Source organism: Pogoniulus pusillus, chromosome 28 (assembly GCF_015220805.1).
Source record: "Pogoniulus pusillus isolate bPogPus1 chromosome 28, bPogPus1.pri, whole genome shotgun sequence".
NCBI classification, from domain to species: domain Eukaryota; kingdom Metazoa; phylum Chordata; class Aves; order Piciformes; family Lybiidae; genus Pogoniulus; species Pogoniulus pusillus.
Window position 1 is genome coordinate 15,907,264 of NC_087291.1, and position 20,675 is coordinate 15,927,938.

The 20,675-nt window shown below is 47.5% G+C and overlaps 1 protein-coding gene across 6 annotated transcripts in view; it reads right to left on the bottom strand.

Annotated features, from left to right (window-relative positions):
* Nucleotides 1-6,423: 6,423 nt before the first annotated feature.
* The window catches only part of UMAD1 (UBAP1-MVB12-associated (UMA) domain containing 1), a 74,757-nt gene continuing 60,505 nt past the window's right edge, over nt 6,424-20,675 (bottom strand). For all 6 annotated transcript variants that reach the window (XM_064167201.1, XM_064167205.1, XM_064167204.1 and 3 more), the window contains exons 3-4: nt 18,783-18,868; nt 6,424-7,955 (exon numbers count right to left, since the gene is read on the bottom strand). In XM_064167201.1, the coding sequence (XP_064023271.1) occupies nt 7,698-7,955; nt 18,783-18,868 (344 nt within the window). In that variant the 3' untranslated portion in view covers nt 6,424-7,697. The remainder of the gene's footprint in view (nt 7,956-18,782; nt 18,869-20,675) is intronic.

Sequence of the window (20,675 nt, forward strand, 5' to 3'; positions counted from 1 at the left end):
CTTTTCCAACCTGCTTAATTCTATGATTCTATAAATTCCATCCTCAGTTATGCAGCTGTACATGATAATAACTTTGCTGAAACCCAACTTGGTGCAAAAATCCCTCTCTTTTTTTTCCCTTTCAGAACTGCTTGCCTTTTTTTTCTGGTGTGTGCATAAAATATCTGTAGGCTGAAGAGAAGATGTAGGCATCATCTGGCAACAGAGCTTCAGGCAAGGCCATGGCCAAGGCTGTTTTGTCACAGAGCTGGAGCATGCAGCAAGATAGAAAAGCTTTGGTTGCTGGCTATAGCCAGGCAGAGCCTGAATTCCACTTCAGTCCATTCTGGGATGTGGTCATTATAAATGAGCTTCCTCCACAACTCTCCACTTTGAACTGCTGTTGACTTCATAGCTAAAACTTTATCTACAGAATGAAGTTTTATTTTTGTCTGACTTTTGCCTTAAATGCTGCATATTCTAATTTCCTCCTCCTCCTCCCTCCATGGCTGGCAACAGACCAGTTCTGTCATTATATTTGGAGCAAAGAAAGAGCTCACTCAACCTTTCCCAGGCCACACTGTCAGGAACCAAACCACTTGCAACACATCAAAATACTTATTGAACAGTAAATGAATTCCCAGCCTGGTAACGACAGGTCTGAGCTCTGCAGAGTGATTCACTGGGAGAGGAGCAGGACAAAAGAAAGAAAGGCTGAGATGGATAAATACATCCTGCTTCCAAGGACTTTGCTGCAGCCATCTCTGGCAGCAGCAGTCAAGCTTGGTTCCCTGCATAGATGGCCAGAGGAAGGGAGGACAAGCCAGAGTCTCCTCAGACTGGCCTAAGATGGATGGAAACTAGGCTGACTGGCATTGTAATTAAGCACATCAGCACCGGGGAGGCACAGAAGAGAGATTTGAATCTAAGAGATTCGCTCCTTGGACCTTCTGGCCTGGCTTGAGCCAGCACAGCATCAGGCACTTAGCAAAAGGCACCTGTGAGTCCAGTTTGGATCCATCTGAGACAAAAGGTTTGAGGGAGGAAACACTGAGAGAAGGAACAGTCCTGTCTAGCCCAAATTTCATCACCTTACTAATGTCATAATCACTGTACAGGAGAAGTTGCACTACAGGCAGGGAACAGAGTGGCTGAAGTGCATCCAGGAAGAAAGTGACCTGGGGGTGCTGGTACAGAGTAGCTGAACAGAGCCAGCAGTGTGCCCAGCTGGCCAGGAAAGCCAATGGCATCCTGGGCTGGCTCAGGAGCAGTGTGGCCAGCAGGACAAGGGAGGTTCTTCTGCCCCTGTGCTCAGCACTGCTCAGGCCACCCCTTGAGTGCTGTGTCCAGTTCTGGGCTCCTCAATTCAAGAGAGATGTTGCAGTGCTGGAAGGTGTCCAGAGAAGGGCAACAAAGCTGTGAGGGGCCTGGAGCAGAGCCCTGTGAGGAGAGGCTGAGGGAGCTGGGGGTGTGCAGCCTGCAGCAGAGGAGGCTCAGGGCAGAGCTCATTGCTGTCTGCAGGTGCCTGAAGGGAGGCTGTAGCCAGGTGGGGTTGGGCTCTGCTGCCAGGCAACCAGCAACAGAACAAGGGGACACAGCCTCAAGTTGTGGCAGGAGGGGAGGTCTAGGCTGGATGTTAGGAGGAAGTTGTTGTCAGAGAGAGTGATTGGCATTGGAATGGGCTGCCCAGGGAGGTGGTGGAGTGGCTGTGCCTGGAGGTGTTGAAGCAAAGCCTGGCTGGGGCACTTAGTGCCATGGTCTGGTTGATTGGCCAGGGCTGGGTGCTAGGTTGGACTGGCTGAGCTTGGAGGTCTCTTTCAGCCTGCTTGATTCTGTGATTCAGTCTATGCAGAGGGAAAGGTAAACAGAATAAGCCAAATGTCCCTAAGTCACTATGCTCTCAAAACCCATTTCTGCAAGGTAGACTCTCAGTATATTTATTATTATTTTGATTTGGGAGACAGCTGAAGATCTAACCCAGCTACAAAAGACATTGAAGACCAATAACAACACCAACAAAATCAAAAAGCCTTTGGAGTCAATTGGTAAGAGAAAGAATATGAAGCCTTTGACAAAACTCCTATCTAAACATCTAAAAGGCAAACTCTTGAGTTATGGGAATCTAAAAATGTCTTTAAGAGCAGATAAGCCAAGCAGATGCAGGAGGAGTTCCTAAAAACAGCTGGGGAAGAGAAAAAAGGAAATTAGAGTTTCCAGACCATCACACACTGCTTAATTTTCTCAAGGAAGGGAGACAAACAGCAGATGTCTTTATAAAGAGGGTGACAGAATGGTCAGGCTGAAGGCCCAAGGTCTTTCTTTCAGTGTTAACAAGCATTAGTTGCTTGCCATAAAGACTTCCCTTCTCACTCTGAAGGTCTATTTCACCTGCATCAGTCCAGGCTGGGAGGTGATCTGCAGGAGAGCAGCCCTGTGGTGAGGGACCTGGGAGTGCTGGGGGAGAACATCCATGGCACAGCAATGTGCCCTTGGAGCCAAGAAGGCCAATGGGGTCCTGGGGTGTATTAAGCAGAGTGTGTCCAGCAGATAAGGGAGGTTCTTCTCCCCCTCTATTCTGCCCTGGTGAGACTTCATCTGCCTGCAGTTTTGGGCTGCCCAGTTTGAGAGGCACAGGGATCTGCTGGAGAGAGTCCAGTGGAGGGCTACGAGGATGAGTAGAGGGCTGGAGCAGTGCCTGGTGAGGAGAGGCTGAAGGCCCTGGGGCTGCTTAGTCTGGAGAAGAGAAGACTGAGAGGGGATTTAATCAATGTTTATAACTATCTGAGGGCTGGGGGTCAGGAGGAGGACAGGCTCTGCTCACTGCTCCCTGGGATAGGACAAGGAGCAATGGATGGAAGCTGCAGCACAGGAGGTTCCAGCTCAACACAAGGGGGAACTTCCCTCCTGTAATGGTCCCAGAGCCCTGGCACAGGCTGCCCAGAGAGGTTGTGGAGTCTCCTTCTCTGGAGCCTTTCAGGGCCTGTCTGGATGTGTTCCTGTGTGCCCTGAGCTAGATTGCATGGTCCTGCTGTGGCAGGGAGGTTGGACTGGATGACCTCTTTGGGTCCCTCCCAACCCCTGACATCCTGTGAGCCTGTGACCTGAGTCTTTGTTTTCTGGGCTCACCTCCTTCAGATTTCTTTCCCAGTGAGATTTAAGTGGATGCCCAGAGCTGACCTGCCAGAAGAGTTGCATGAAAAGCTTTGGCCAGGCAGGGCTACTGTAACCCTAACACTGATGGCCACCAACAGGTGGATGAAGGATGTTTGTAACTCAGCCTCATCCTTTTCCTTTGGTTGCTTGTAAGCAGTTTCCTCTGTGTTCTCTTCCTGAAGTACATGTGTTGACTGGCTTAAGAGGACAGCCCTGTAAATGAGATCTTTGATCTCAAGAATTCATTTTATCTCTGCAGCAAGGAAAAGTGAATTGAATTGGCTGGGAGAACTAAGCCTTTTCTTGTCTCTGTTCTACAGCTGCTGTCTTTCTGGGGTCATCCTAACTCCCACTGCTAGATACTCTCTTTGGCTTCAGAAATAACAAAAAGGCTTCTCCAGCATCCTCATAACCTGCAGGAGAAGGCTGAAAGCTTTCCAGCCCTTGGTTTATTACACAAACTCAGGCTGTGGAAGGGATTTTTGATGAAGCACTGAGCTGCAATACAGCAAAGATCACTGAGCTACTCTGATTGATACCTCAGCAGAACAGAAACTTCCAGCAAACACTCACTGACAGTCCTTGGAGTAAAACACAGCCTAGAAACACTGCTGCAGGCTGCCCTGTTTATGTTAATGCACAGAGGCATTAGGGACCACTGTACACAAAAAAGGACTGTGGGGCATAACCACAGAGTCATAGAGGGCTTTGGGTTGGAAGGGACTTTAAAGGTCTTCTAGTCCTGTGGGCAGGGACACTTTCCACTAGCTCAGGTTGCTCAAGGCCTCACCAACCTGCTCTTGAACACCTCCAGGGAGGGGGCATGCACATTTTTGTGGCCCCTCCTCTGGACCCACTCCATTAGGTCCACATCCTCCTTGTGCTGAAGGCTGTAAAGCTGGACAGAGTACTCCAGGTGGGTACAGCAGAGTGCCAGAACTGCCTCTCCTGGTCTGCTGGCCACGCTTCTTTTGATGCAGCAAAGAACAAACGTGGTCTCAATGGAGGATCCAGGAGGATCAACTGTTTTCCTTGGTTAAGGACTGTGATGTATTGGTGGGAAGCAGCCAGGTCTCACACAGCTCTAACTTTGTGAGCCCGTGGCATAATGCCAGTGCTGACGAAGAGCTGCAGCACAGCAGATGGGCTGCATGAATACCACTTGGCATATTAAACCTTCTTCTTTCTACAGCACCAAACAGGAGCCTACTTTTGAATTTGTGGTGGACTTTTTTTGCCTCTTGGTTGCTGTAACAAGACACTCTCTGGCTTTGAAAGGAGATCTGGTTAATCTGCACTTGCCCCATCATCAACAGAGGAGCTACACAAGAAGGGAAGGACTTCCCCCTAGGACCTGTGCTTCTGGTTCCTCTCCACACTCACTAGGCTGAGGAGAGAGAACTCAAAGCAGGATGAGCTGTCCCAACAGAAGAGTGGTTGGAGGGAGGAGAGCAGAGCAGTTTCTCAAGCACAAGTGTTATGCTGCTGTTCAGCACTGGCCTTGCCCAGGAGGCTGCTTTAGTGCTGCCGTGGACACAAGAGGCTCTCCAGCTGCAAATGCACTGCCCTGTGTGTTCTGTGGAGATGCTGTAATTACCATGGTCAATGTGTTCTCTGCCTTTTGCCTTCATTTGCTGCAGGGTCAAAGCCTCTCCTCTGTGACCACACAAGTGTCTCTTTGTCAGCTGCAGGACATTTGGAGCATACTTTACAGAAAACATCAGAAACAGGATCTGTAACCACTCCCTTGACTGACCTGCTGGACGTGGCCTTGTCTGGTTCCACTTCTGGCTTGGTCACCAGGGAGGGACCAGCTCCCAGGCAGCCTTCTGTCAGCCTGCTCTGGATGCAATTATTCCTTGACTTACCTTTGAACATGTGGGTCTCACTCCTCTTTTTTTTTTTCCCCACATTTAAAATTAGATTTTTCCAGAGCTTGTATTGAAAACTTTTCCAGAGGAAATAAGAAGTGTCTTGTTATGCTTGATTTATTACAAGTTCCATAAGGAAGCCATCACACAAGGCAGAGGGGAAAATGTGGAGAGCTGCAAATGAGACTCAAAAGTCTCCCCTTAAAGTAACTCTAAATATTAAACTGCTTGACAAAGGAGTGCAGCTCTACTGGCAGTGCCAAAGCTTCCATTTGCAGCACTTCACTGGCCCAGGATCACACCTCAGGCTTTCATTGTTGGTTCTGGAGTTGGCCACCTGTCTTAGTCTTGGCATTAATGGCATCAGCAATGACATCTCCTTCAGTTCTGTCAATACAGTTGACATATATAGAGATAACACAAAGCAAACAGCTCTGTTCAAGGTCTCATTGTTAGATAGATTCATAGAATGGTTTGGGTTGGAAGGGACCTTAAAAGATCATCAAGTTCCAACACCCCTGCCATCAGCATGCACACCTTCCACTAGACCAGTACCTGAAGGGGACCTACAAGAAAGCTGGAGAGGGACTTCTGACAAGGGCTTGTAGTGACAGGACAAGGGGGAATGGATTGAAGCTGGAAGAGGGCAGATTTAGACTGAAGATTAGGAAGAAATCCTTTACAGTGAGGGTGGTGAGACACTGGAACAGGTTGCCCAGGGAGGTGGTGGAGGTGGATACCTCATCCCTGGATGTTTCTAAGGCCAGGATGGATGTGGTGAGACACTGGAACACTGGACACTGGAACAGGCTGCCCAGGGAGGTGGTGGAGGTGGATGCCTCATCCCTGGTTGTTTCTAAGGCCAGGATGGATGTGGTGAGACACTGAACACTGGAACAGGTTGCCCAGGAATGTGGTAGAAGCCTCATCCCTGGATGTCTTTAAGGCCAGGCTGGATGTGGCTCTGTGCAACCTGATCCAGTGTGAGGTGTCCCTGCCCATTGCAGGGGGAGTTGGAACTGGATGATCCTTGAGGTCCCTTCCAGCCCTGACAATTCTGTGATTCTGTGGTGAGACACTGGCACAGGTTGCCCAGGGAGGTTGTAGCTGCTCTCTCCCTGGAGGTGTTCAAGGCCAGGCTGGATGAGGCCTTGAGCAACTCGATTCTATGATGCTTCCCAGCTCATAGCCACATTATCCTCAGAGCAGTGTCAAGGATGCCACCCAAAGCATGGCATGTCACCAACAAAGTAGATCAGATGCAAGTGGGATGTATTGGATCAGAAAGGCCTCCAAAAAACCAAAAATGACACTGAAAGTGTTTCCAAACTGCATTTCCAGCTTCAAGCTGTGAATGGTCACAGCTACAGTAACCAATGCAGGTGAAGCTGAGCACTGACTCTTACAAGTGACAAATAGCTCACTTTTATTTAGCCATTATTTATTGGATTGCACCACAGACACTTGCCCTGAAACAGCAACTTCAAAAACATTAAATACATGCATTAAAAAAAAACTCTAATCATCCAAACCATAAAAACAACCTCAGGACACATTCACAATGTTCATTTCTCCATCACTTGCAGCATTTCCCTCAAACACTGCAAGGAGATGCTAAGCATAGAGAACAGATGAGAGCAGCTACTCACATTTGGTAGGGTAGAAATAATTCTCTACAAGTGCAGTCTTTTGTGTGACACAGATCATTATTCACCACAAATGATGATGGTACAGCAGAGAACTGTTGGGCATGCAACAGCAGCTCTGTTTTTTGGCTGGGGGGAAAAAAGCAGGCTCCAAGCTTGTGAGCAGGGGACACAGTGGTCTGTCAGGAGGCATGTTTAGGTACTTAGGCATTTAATTTAGCTGGATAAGAAACAATGTAATGTTTTCCTGTTGTTAAACATTGCCATCTGTATCTCTGGCACACAAATTAAAACAAGAAGGGTGTGACCATTAAAATTGTGTGTCCTGAGATTTCCTTCTTTCGGGGGGCAAAGAGGTTAAAGTGGAAAAGCTGATCTGGGGATAAATCAGGAACACATGTGGTACTGAGAACAAACAGCAGCCAACAGGCAGGCAGGGGAGGACTTCTCCAGGCACAAAATGGGATGGACAAAAATACCATCTACTGGGAAGGGAGCAGAGCAACTGATCTGCACTTTGAAACAGGTCAGTTTAACCAATTCTAGTAAGCCTTCGTAATTATCTAAGCACTCTGAAGTCTTAAAACTTGGTTTAAGTCAAAAAGCTGCCTGCCCAGGTGTGCAAAGCAGCATTGCTTCAGTGTTAATACTGGTTCCTAGCTGTAGAAAATGAGAGGTGATCTTAAACACAGGTAAAAGGACCTGAGTGAAGCAACAAAACAGCACAGAGGTGAGCAGACTGCATCTTGAAGTTACGAAATGCGTCTGCAGCCTGCCTACTGGAAGCAGACACCAACAGCCAGTCTCCTGCTCAGGCTGACAGAGTTTTGCCCCTTTTCTTTGGCAACAAAGAGAAATATTTAGCACGGTTAAGTTACAGCTCACTTAAAGCCGAGAAGCATAACAACAGTTGTGCATAACAATCCTTTTGATGCACTGCCAGCGGCAGGCCCCCAAAATGTTACCTCGATTAAATCAGTCTTTATCTTCTACCTTAAGACTTGTTCCTTGACACCAGACAGGGTTAAAAACTAAAATAAAGCAAGCATTATGGGTCACAAAGCACTGAATTTTCAAGTGTGAAGTCATACCAAAACCTTGATAAGCTCTCAGTGACGTCGTAGGTGAGCAGCCGGTCAGGAACGTCGCTCCGGGTGCCCTGCACTGCTAACACATGTGGTGCCAGGGCAAAGGGGACATCACTCAGGAGATCTGACATCAAAGAGCTGCCTTCCAAATTTTGGCTCCTTTCATTTCCCACCTCTGTGCTTGATGGAGTCAGCTGCGATCTGTGCCCTGTGTTTAGCTAAAGAGAACAGAAGAGATTTAGATGCCGCAGGGCAGGCAGCTCCGGCTCTGTGCTTAGAACCAGCTTAAGCTGCTAACCAGTAAACCCAAACCAAAGAAAAACATAAATCAATTCAGTTTCAGAGGGTGCTTCAGGTAGATCTGAATCACATATTGATCTTACTAGACATGGATAGAGTTCTCTGACTCAGGCTGACCTGCACCAAGGCAAAAACAAGCAGTTTTTGGAGTGATCGGTCGGATTTCTCCACCTAATGCCACTCTGCATTTATGAAACCCCTAAGGCTGCTCAGACTTTTGGTTATTATGTCCTGTCTTGTTTAGGGGACATCACACAGAATGGCAGGTTGGAAAGGACCCCAAGGACCATCTGGTTCAACCTTTCTAGGTATTGGTATAGTTGAAATGAGGTTGCCCAGCAGCCTGTCAAGCTGAGCCTTCAAACTGTCCCATGTGTCCCACTGCTTCCCCTAGGAGAGGATTCCAATGTCTGACTGTTCTCAGGGAGCACAATTTTCTTCTGGATTCCAATCAGAATCTCCCCAGGAGTAACTAAGACCAATCAGCCCTTGGTTTTTCCATGGAACTCATGTAAAAAGAGAGTCTGCCCAGCAGCCTGCCAAGCTGAGCCTTCAAACTGTCCCATGTGTCCCACTGCTTCCCCTAGGAGAGGATTCCAATGTCTGACTGTTCTCAGGGAGCACAATTTTCTTCTGGATTCCAATCAGAATCTCCCCAGGAGTAACTAAGACCAATCAGCCCTTGGTTTTTCCATGGGACTCATGTAAAAAGAGGGTTTGCCATCCTCCTGGTTAGCCACCCCTGATATCCTGGTCTGTGTTAAGGTCTCCCCTAAGCCTTCTCTTCTCCAAGCTGAACAAAACCCATTTTATACTATCAAATGACTTCATCTAATCCATTACCAGATGAAGCTCCATCTTCTGCTCCCCCTGTGCCTTTTCAAACATTGTCCAACAAAGCCATGACTTTGCTGGTTACAACCCACTCCCATCCCAGTTATTTCCAGGCATTAATGGTGTTGCTTTCCCACTGAAAATGGACCTCCATGAGTGGCAGAGGAGGGAGGTCTGTTATATATGCCTACACATGCACTGCAAGAATGTGCTTTACAGAAAACCACAGGTAACAAAACCTCAAAGAAAACCCCAAAACCTCTGAACCAAAGCCAACAGCCAGCTCCAGAGCCCTCAGCACAGGAAGGATATAGACCTGATGGAGCAGGTCCAGAGGAGGGCCATGAAAATGATCAGGGGGTTGGAGAACCTGTGCTATGAGGACAGGCTGAGTGTGCTGGCAGTGCTCAGCTTGGAGAAGTGAAGGCTCTGGGAATGATAGAATCAAGCAGGTTGGAAGAGATCTCCAAGCTCAGCCAGTCCAACCTAGCACCCAGCCCTGGCCAATCAACCAGACCATGGCACTAAGTGCTCCAGCCAGGCTCTTCTTGAACACCTCCAGGGACAGCCACTCCACCACCTCCCTGGGCAGCCCATTCCAATGCCAATCACTCTCTCTGTGAAGAAGACCTAATAGCAGCCTGTCAGAACCTGAAGGTGACTACAAGCAGGCTGCAGAGGGACTGTCTGCAAAGGCCTGCAGGGACAGGACATGGGGCAAGAGAAGCAGAGATTTGCATTGGATGTTAGGGACAGATTCTGCACCATGAGGTGGTGGAATGCTCGAACAGGTTACCCAGGGAAGTGGTTGAGGCCCCATCCCTGGAGATATTCAAGGTCAGGCTCAGTAAGGCTCTGGGCAACCTGATCTAGTTGAGGATGTCCCTGCTGACTGCAGAGGGAATTGGACTGGATGACCTTTAGAGGTCCCTTCCAACCCAGACCATTCTATGATTGTATGATCTTCCTTCTCATCATGGACAAGTAGGCTTGAGGCAAATATCACATCAAAATGAATAAGTATCTTCTGCTATAGACATATTCTCTTGCTAAGAACACTTCCAGTCATTTATGGTAATTATATTTAACACCCACCCCCCTCATAATTCAAGTAAGTATTGACATTTGCTATAAACTTCAACCCTTCCCTTCATTTCCCCTCTGCACAATTTGCTCCATGCCCTCTTGAAAGCACTAAGCTGTGGTGCACTTTTTGAGGTGGTGGTGATTTGCCTGCATCTCATCTGTCCACATTCTGAAGAGGAGAGTGGAGCCAGAAAGCCCCAAATGAGAAATAGGAATAGGTTACAGCTAGGAATCAATTAAACTCGATCTTCAAAGACCCTTCTGCCTCCTCCCACTCCCACATTCCAGGGGAAAATAATCCCTCACTGTCCTATTCCCAGAGCTCAGATGATAAGCAGATATCCCTAGGATCTGCTGTTTATTTTGTCTGGCAAATTATACTTTTATGAGCACCTGTTTAGATCTTAATTGTCCCCCAAGCTGGAGGAACTTCATTTACAATGCAAATTAGACCAGCACGTGGCAAAACTCACTGGGAAGAGGGAAAAAGAAACAAATCAGAGCAAGTCTCTGAAGATCATGGCCAGCAGAGCAAGGGACATGATTCTCCCCCCTTACTCTGCTCTCCCCAGACCCCCACCTGGAGTCCTGTGGGCAGTTCTGCAGCCTCCAACACAAGCAGGAGATGGAACTGTTGGAGCCAGTCCAGAGGAGGCCACAAAGATGCTCAGAGGGCTGCAGCAGCTCTGCTGTGAGGACAGGCTACAAGAGTAGAACCTTCTTCAGGTTCTGACAGGCTGCTATTAGGTCTCCCCAGAGCCTCCTCAGATATTGGCCTAACGTGCAAGACTTTACCAAGCTACACGTTTTTGTGCTCCCAAACCATAAAGACATCCTTTAAATGGACTAAGACATATTTCACTCATGTGCTGAAGAATCCACATCAGTGAAAAGATCTTGAGGAAGCCAACCTGACCAGCAGTGACTGGTCATGAAGAACTGGACACATCAAGCACCCATCAGTGTGAAGATTGCCCAAGCTGGCTGCAATGCAAACACCAGCATCAAGCTATGTGATGCAACCAAAGTCAAGGTTAGGAAATGGCTTCTGTTTTCCTGCATGCATTCTTCAAGCATTTATAGAACTGCAAGGCCTGGAGAATTTGATATCCCACATTAGTCACACTGCTTTTGACTTAAATGCCTAACTTATTTATCCAGAATACAATCTATTCACAGCATATTCTCTGGACATGAGCTAAAGAAAGCCCTGCCAAATGCTATGACACACAATCCTGCTATGAGAAATATTAATTGGATGCACTTAGAAGATCACCAAACAATTTACATTCTGCCAGACACCAGAGAATCAAAAAAAACCCCCCAGTCCTCCAAACCAAAACCTCAAGTTAAAATGACAGAAGGTATGGGAGTAATAAAATTCACTTCAAATAAGGTTTAATTCAAATAAGTTCATTCTGGATTTGCCATCCAAATGGGCAGGAATGAAAGAAACACTATCTAAAGACAGATATTTAAGCTACTTGGTCTAGGGGAAGGTGTCCCTGTCCATGGAAGGGAGGGTGGAACTAGATGGTCTTTAAGGGCCCTTCCAACACAATTCATTCTATGATGATTCCTCAGTGGTCAGAGGTCTGAATGACAATACACAAGACATGGATCTGATGGAGCAGGTTCAGAAGAGAGGCACGAAGATGAGCAGGGGCTGGAGCACCTCTGCTACAAGGACAGGCTAAGGGAGCTGGGGTTGTTCAGCCTGGAGAAAACAAAGCTCCAGGGAGATCTAAAAGTGGCTTTGCAGTACCTGAAGGGGGCTACAAGAAGGCTGCAGAGGGACTGTTTGCAAAGACCTGCAGTGCCAGGGCATGGGGTAATGGCTTGAAATGACAGAAGAACAGATTTAGGTTAGGTGTTAGAAACAAGATACAAGATAGTATTGTCCTGCTCTGGCAGAGGGGTTGGACTTGATGATCTCCTTGGGTCCCTTCCAACCCCTAACATCCTGTGAGCCTGTGATCTTGTGATCCTGTGAACAAGTTTTGCACCATGAGGGTGCTGGAACACTGGAGCAGGTTGCACAGGGAGATTATTGTGACCTTTCAATATCTTAAGGGGACCTACAAAAAAGCTGGGGAGGGACTATTTAGACTGTCAGGTAGTGATAGGACTGGGGAGAATGGAACCAAGCCAGAAATGGGGAGATTCAGACTGGATGTCAGGAAGAAGTTCTTTAGCATGAGGGTAGTGAGAGCCTGGAAGGGGTTGCCCAGGCAGGTAGTGGAAGCCTCATCCCTGGAGTGAATCATTGGACACCTCACACTAGATCAGGCTGGCCAGAACCTCATCCAGCCTGGCCTTAATGACATCCAGGGATGAGGCTTCCACCACCTCCCTGGGCAACCTGTTCCAGTGTCCAGTGTTCCAATGTCTCACCACATCCATCCTGGCCTTAGAAACATCCAGGGATGAGGCATCCACCTCCACCACCTCCCTGGGCAACCTGTTCCAGTGTCCAGTGTTCCAATGTCTCACCACATCCATCCTGGCCTTAGAAACATCCAGGGATGAGGCATCCACCTCCACCACCTCCCTGGGCAACCTGTTCCAGTGATTCACCACCCTCACAGTGAAGAACATCTTTGTAACATCCAATCTGAATCTACCACTTCTAATTTTTGCTCCAGTCTCCCTAGTCCTGTCACTACCTGATATCCTAAAAAGTGCCTCCCCAGCTTTCTCGTAGCCCAATTCAGATACATCCAGGGTTGGTGACTCCACCACCTCCCTGAGCAGCTCATTCCAGGCCCTGACCACTCTTGCCATGAAAAACTTTTTCCTAATGTCCAATCTAAACCTCCCCAGCCTCAGCTTGAGGCCATCCCCCCTTGTTCTGTCTCCACAAAAAGCTGGGGAGGCACTTGTTAGGCTCTCAGGAAGTGCCAGGACTGGGGGGAATGGAGCAAAGCTGGAGGTGAGGAGATTCAGACTGGATGTGAGGAGGAAGTTGTTGAGCATGAGAGTGGTGAGAGCCTGGAATGGGTTGCCCAGGGAGGTGGTTGAGGCCGTGTCCCTGGAGGTGTTTGAGGCTGTGTGCAGCCTGCTCTAGGGTAGGGTGTCCCTGGCCATGGCAGGGAGGTTGGAATTAGATGATCCTTGTGGTCCCTTCCAACCCTGACCAATTCTAACCACAGAAACACAGATTCCTCTTTTACCAATCTGAGCATTTGGGACTGAAATGAAGCAGGTTTCACTTCATATTTCCTTTCCATTGGACCACTCACTGATAGCTGTGGTGGAGTTTAGGTCTGTTTGTTTTTCTGTTATCCCCTAGGAAGCAGGGCTGAAACTAACCTAACCAACCCCACTGTTACTTCCTTTACTTGCTGTTCAGAGCCATCAATAAGCTGCTCTTTACTACAGTCTTCCAGCTACCATTCCTTGCTAATGCATCCCCTTGAAAGTCTCCCTGTACTATCAGGCTGTATTAGCACACAGCCTCATCGAGTGATGGATGATCTGCACTGCATTTAAGATCAATTTTAATATTTGGAGTAGCCCAGAAGGGTTGCTCCCAGAGGCAGGGTGACTGCCCAATCAATTTGTTGACAGCAGCCAAGTGAACCATCATTACTGGCTTTTAAGTCCAAGCACATGTGTTTGGGCAAGAGGCACAGGATTATCAGGAGTTTTAGCTGGGGATTAAGCTGGTCAGAAAAGCCCAAAATTAGAAAGAGGGCTAAAAAAAAAACAAACCCACACCAAAAATGTGACAGGAACATCTGAGCACCCAATTTGAGCATCTCCTGCTACAAATAACCATCCAGTGGAAGTGAATAAGCTTGCAATCAAGTCAGACATGGAGTGAGTCTCTGCCTAAAGTAAATGGGGAGGGATGCAAATTGTGCTTCTGGATCCTTGGTCACTATTTGGAGTGTATGTTCCTTTACATAAAGAAGAGACTGCCAATCAGGCTAATTTCTCTGCTTAATGAACATTTCACATGTGGGTTATCTGAGCTGCCATTTCCAGGCACTAAATAATGAAAACAGCTCATGCCTGTATGTCATCCTTCCCCCACAGGAGGGGATTTTGGCCTTCTGTTGCTCAAAGCTTACCAAACTGACCACAATAGATTCTGAACTTCACAGGCAAGGCTGTGGGAGGGAAGGATGCTCCAACCCATTTGCTGTGTTTCCATGTATTTGCTGGCCAGGCAGAACATTGAATTCCCATCCTAAAAGATCATAAAATCATAGAATCAAGCAGGTTGGAAGAGACCTCCAAGCTCAGCCAGCCCAACCTAGCACCCAGCCCTGGCCAATCAACCAGACCATGGCACTAAGTGCCCCAGCCAGGCTTTGCTTGAACACCTCCAGGGATGGTGACTCCACCACCTCCCTGGGCAGCCCATTCCAATGCCAATCACTCTCTCTGACAACAACTTCCTCCTAACATCCAGCCTAGATCTCCCCCAGCACAACTTGAGACTGTGTCCCCTTCTTCTGTTGCTGCTTCCCTGGCAGCAGAGCCCAACCCCACCTGGCTACAACCTCCCTTCAGGTAGTTGTAGACAGCAATGAGGTCTGCCCTGAGCCTCCTCTTCTGCAGGCTGCACACCCCCAGCTCCCTCAGCCTCTCCTCACAGGGCTCTGCTCCAGGCCCCTCACCAGTATCATCTCTCCTCTCTGGACATGTTCCAGTATCTGAACATCTCTCTTGAATTGAGGAGCCCAGAACTGGACACAGCACTCCAGGGGTGGCCTGAGCAGTGCTGAGCACAGGGGCAGAAGAACCTCCCTTGTCCTGCTGCCCACACTGCTCCTGAGCCAGCCCAGGATGCCATTGGCTCTGCTGCCCACCTGGGCACACTGCTACCTACCAGTACCCCCAGGTCCTTTTCCTCCTGGCTGCTCTTCAGACACTCTGTCCCCAGCCTGTAGTGCTGCTTGGGGTTGTTGTGGCCGAAGTGAAGAAACCAGGTTGGAAGAGACCTCCAAGCTCATCCAGTTCAACCTAGCACCCAGCCCTATCCAGTCAATTAGTATTCATGCCCCAGAATTGTAACTTCAGGTATGTTAGAAGTCAATCAACTTCAGCAATATCTGCTAATTTCTCTAGAAGACTAAGAATAAAATCAACTTAATTTTCCCCTCCTCTGTGCACTCCCAGCCCCCATCACCTCTTCCTTGATAGTCTGCATTTCTGTCTTTCCAATGGATTCATATGACCCCTAACCAGGTGCCTAGGAGATTTATTTACACCCATCCAGAACCACTTCATAGGAGATGAATTTAAAGAGCACATTTCAGAGAGGAGAACCAAGTTGATTCTCCTTGCTTCCAACACGTGCCCCAAATGCTGCCCAGCAGTATTTGCATGCAGAAAACCACAGATGATTTTCCATCTCCTTCAGGAAATGAGGACTTTTTCTCTCTCTCTTTGCTGTGTTCTCACTTTTCAGCAGTAAATTCTGAGAAGCAAGGGCAGAAGGCTCACAGCAGAATGATTTTGATTCATAAAGAGAATGATGCCCTGTGATGATAAGTATCGCAGCAAGGTATATAATTAAGAGTGGCCATAACAACAACGTATAAATTAGATAATTATGGATTAAGCAATCCCTGTGGGGATTCTCTCATGCCCTAGAAAACATGTAACAAGCTCCTTACATAGAAGGCAGCAGCTATTGAGTATTTGAGGGGGAAATAGGACTATAAAGAAGAAAAACAAAGAAGCAGCACACAGCAAGGGGGGGGGAAATCAAATTTATTACCTAAAGAGGGCTCTTTTTGGCAGTTTGTTTTAAAACTGCTAGAGATTTCACCCCTTCAATCTGCTGCTGTCTGCTGCCTAAAGAGCACAGATCAGATTAGCAGGGAGTTGCAATATCAAATAAAGAGGAGCTGCTTCTTAGAGGAGAGAGAGAATCAAAGCGCTGCAGCGATTACCAGGAAATGTTCTTTCTTTGGTGTTGTTTGTTCCTTACATCAATTTAATAATCCCAGGTGTCCTGGCCACCAGTCCTAGAATAATCTTGATAAATCCTAATTCACAGCCATACCATCTGTCAGAAAATATTTGGTGGTGTCTCCTAATAGATATGCTGCATAATTGCTCTCACAGTAGGACAGAAACACACGGTTGCACTAATGTGCTTTACCAGTGGAACAGCTCATTAGCAACAATAACCCCCACCACATCACTGGGGTTTCCAGCACCCTTCCTACACCAAACCCCAACCTTTCCATTCTGTTCTTGCCTATAGCCTTAAATTCCCAGGGAAAGCAGAGGGAGGTCAAATTAGCTGGAAATTGTACTGTAATAAGGGAAGAGTCTCAAGCATGACAACATAAAGCCACAATCTCTCTTTCTGCTATGATGGTGCTGCAGTTAAAATTAGAAGCTTTGTGTTTCACAGTCACAAAGAGACTAATTTAAGTTCTGGGCCCTGCAGAGTGCTAAGCATTTTGGCCCCAGTCCAGAAGAGCACTTAAATGTGCCTATGACTTTTAGTTCATGAGCCTGAAGCAACTTCAGTGGCATCATACATGCTTGATTAGGCCCGGAGCGCTCATCACTCTGCTGGACAATGCATCTCCCTAGGACTGCCTCAGTGGCAGGAGATGACCCTCCCAAAGCTCCATCTGGACTCACAGAGATAGAGAAGGGTGCTCCAGATGGAACTGTGCAAAGCAGGTGCTTCTCTTCCCACTCTCTGGAGCAGATCAGAGAATCAGTCAGGGTTGGAAGGGACCACAAGGACTGACTAGTTCCAACCCCTCCTGCCATGGGCAGGGACACCCTAGCCTCGATCAGACTGGCCAGAGCCTCATCCAGCCTGGCCTTAAACACCTCCAGGGATGGGGCCCCAATGACCTCTCTGGGTGATGAAATGCTGTTGCTAGCTGCAGCAAGATGGTCTCAGTGTAAGCTTTCATTTATGCATGAGGTTAAAGAAGTTACCCAAGATGACACAAAAATACATTCAGTAACTGCACAAACAAACCCCCTAGTTCCTAAGTACATGGGAAATTCTACAGATGGTCACAGCTACCACAAAAACACTCCAGAAGACACTTGCTTCCAAAATCAGACTCAACCTCATTTCCTTTTTGAATAGGGAAGTGACCCATGGACAAAATATTACTTCACTCTTCTTTAAATCAATGCTTCTAAAAGCATTGCTATGTTCCAGAGGCTACATTTCATGTGATTTAAGATATATTCTCAAGTGAAAGCAAGTTTCCAGCATATGAAAGATTCACAGAATGGTTTGGGCTGGAAGGGACCTCAAAGATCACCTATTTCCAACCCATCTGCCATGGGCAAGGACACCTGACACTAGCTCAGCTTGCTGGAGGTCTTGTCCAGCCTGGACTTGAACACCTCCAACAAGGGATCATCCATGACCTCACTGGGAAACCTGTTCCAGTGTTTCACGACCCCCAAGAATCACAGAATGGTTTAGGTTGGAAGGAACCTCAAAGCTCAGCCAGTTCCAACCCTCTGCCATAGGCAGGGACACCTCCCACTAGAACAGGTCACTCAAGGCCTCATCCAACCTGGCCTTGAACACTTCCAGGGAGGTTGTGGAGCACAGAATCTTTGATCACATTGGGTGATTCTGTGCTCCACAACCTCCCTGGGCAACCTGAGCCAATGTCTCCTCACCCTCACAGTAAAGAACCCTTTCCTAACATCCAGTTTGAATCTCCCCTCTGCCAGTTTAAACCCATTCCTCCTTGTCCAGCCTAATAGAAATTTCTTCCTAATCTCAAGTTCTTCACCATGAGGGTGGTGAGACACTGGAACAGGTTGCTCAGAGAGGTGGTGGAAGCTCAATCCCTGAAAGTTTTTTAAGGCCAGGCTGGATGTGGCACTGGACAACCTGATCTAGTGGAAAGTGTCCCTGCCCATGGCAGGAGGAGGGGTTGGAACTAGATGATCCTTGAGGTTCCTTCCAAGCCTGACAGTTCTATGATCCTGAAATAAGTATACATCTCCTGGAGACTATTCTGAAAAGCCTTCTTTAGTACACAAGCATTAAATATTACACAAATCAGATGAAGAAGAAGTAATCCAGGTTTACAGGCACACAGCAGAGAAACAGAAAGCAAACACACAACAGGCAGGCTCGGGAGGGACTATTGACAAGGTCTTGTAATGACAAGATGAGAAGGAATGGGTTTAAACTGGCAGAGGAGAGATTTAAATTGGATGTTAGGAAGAAGTTGTTTGCAGTGAGGGTGGTGAGACCCTGGCACAGGTTGCCCAGGGAGGTTGTGGAGCACAGAAGCACCCAATGTGATCAAAGATCACATTGCATGCTTCTGTGCTCCACAACCTCCCTGGAGATGTTCAAGGTCAGGTTGGATGAGGCCTTGAGCAACCTGTTCTAGTTAGAGGTGTCCCTGCCTATGGTGGGGAGTTGGAACTGGATATTTGAGGTCCCTTCCAACCTAACCCATTCTATGATTCTATTACACTCTCAGATTTACAACATGCAACTTACAATGGCAGCTGTGGAAATAAATGACTTCTGTAAATGTCTGCATTTTCCATCACTGCTCCCCATGCTAATTACTCTGTGCAATTCATTAACACCCTGGATGCAATTTCATGCTTCCACATCCAAGTATACAAATAAGATCCTCAGCAATATCATACAAGCAGCTTTTCTTGTTCAAATCAATATTGGTGACCTTGATAATATCACCATCTAATTACTAGCAATGTTTCCTGTATGATAGATAGAGGAGGAAGGTGTGAGGATGATGAATCTGCTCCTGCAGGACATTTCATGCTTCTAAAATGGGCTGCTATAAAAGTTTTATGATGGGTGTGGAAGAAAACAGTCTTCTTACCTGTGGAGGTTGGTTGTAATTTGGTCTGGTCTCTGGAAATGAAGTTTTATCCTTTGATTCTCTGTTATGATCATCAATTGTGTCACCTAGCAAAGGAAAAAATACATAGTAAATCATTGAAAGCCTTCATATTGTATATAGAATGAGAAAAACCTCTTGTCTTCCTAAAAATCAAACTGTACCATATCCTTGGAAAGGGGAGGATGACTCCACTGCCACTATTTTACCATTTCAAACACTGGGAAAGAGGAAAAAGAAACAAATAGTTGAGAAGTGGTCTGCAAAACCCAGAAACAAATCTGTGTCGATTAGCTACAGGGGAAATAAACAACAACAGAGGGGAAAAAGCAGAGAGTTAAAAAAAAAAACAGGGCCCTATTTTTGCATACTTCAAGACAACTAAGCCTTAATAGTGCCAAAGGAGGGGTGAGTATCAGGTGCAAGGGAGATACCAGGTGCACACATCCAGCACATCCTTATCCCCTATCAGGCTGGGATGATGTATGCACTGTTACTCTATCCTCTCCTTTCCACACAGAGGATATCTGTGCAGAGTGCTGAGAGATTCAGCTTACTGAGAGAGAAAAGGTCTGGCTTTGACTGTGCCAAGGCAATGAATCCTGAGCATGCTGGGCTCTGACCTCTTCCATGGCACAGATGTGGCTAACCCTTCCCAGGATTTTACTGGGGAGATGTGATTCGGTTGATCCCAAAAGCTGCAGCTGGTACCAGCCTGAGATGAGCAGATCACAGCAATAAACTAGAGATGAGAGTGTTTAAATTGATTGTGAAGGGAGAAGGTACACCATTAATTTTATTAAAAGGCAGAGGCAGCAAAACACAAACGTCAGCATTTGTTTCTCAGATGTCCCAGTCCTGTTTGATGTCTTTACTGATGATCTGGACCAGGGAAATGAGTCCTGCATCAGTAAGTTTGCAGATGACACCAAGCTAGGAGCAGCTGCGGAGCTGTTGGAGGGTAGCAGAGTCCTGCAGAGGGACCTGGCCAGGCTGGATGGGTGGGCAGGGGCCAAGGGGATAAGACTGAACAAGGCCAAGTGCAGGGTTCTGCACTTTGGTCACAACAACCCCAAGTAGCACTACAGGCTGGGGACAGAGTGGCTGAAAGCAGCCAGGAAGAAAGGGACCTGGGGGTGCTGGGAGAGAGTAGCAGGACAAGGGAGGTTCTTCTGCCCCTGGACTCAGCACTGCTCAGGCCACCCCTTGAGTGCTGTGTCCAGTTCTGGGCTCCTCAATTCAAGAGAGATGTTGAGGTGCTGGAAGGTGTCCAGAGAAGGGTGAGAAAGCTGATGAGGGGCCTGGAGGAGAGCCCTGTGAGGAGAGGCTGAGGGAGCTGGGGGTGTGCAGCCTGCAGAATAAACTAAACTTGAGGCTTCAGTCCATCAATAGTGGCAGTGCTACTGAACTAGGGAGGCACTGAAGAAGCACTGCAATTTCCCCTCCCCTCCAAAGCTCTGAATCTCAGGAGTTCCTGCAATGGCAATTCTCTGCAAAGGGGTTTGGCAGTATCACTGTTCTGAGTCCTTCACTTTTCACAGCCTCTTTAAATAGCCTCCAGCTCCTTCAGCAGAGATGAAATGCTTCTGCTCAGTCTCTTCCCTGCCCTGCTTGTTTCTCCAGTACCCACTGCCAAGGTCTCACAGCTTCCATTTCCTTCCAACATCACTGCAAGCTTATTAGGAAAAAGTTCTTTTCCTTTCTTTCCCCACACAGCAGATGGACAATCAGCAACAGATGTCAACTAGCTGCTCTTCTCCTCACTGCCTTTTCCATGCTCAAGCCTCATCTCAGTTACCCTTGTTTCATTCCAGAAGAATCCATAGTTTCATTTAGCACCAAAGAAGAGTGCCAAAGTGGCAATCCAGAGTATCA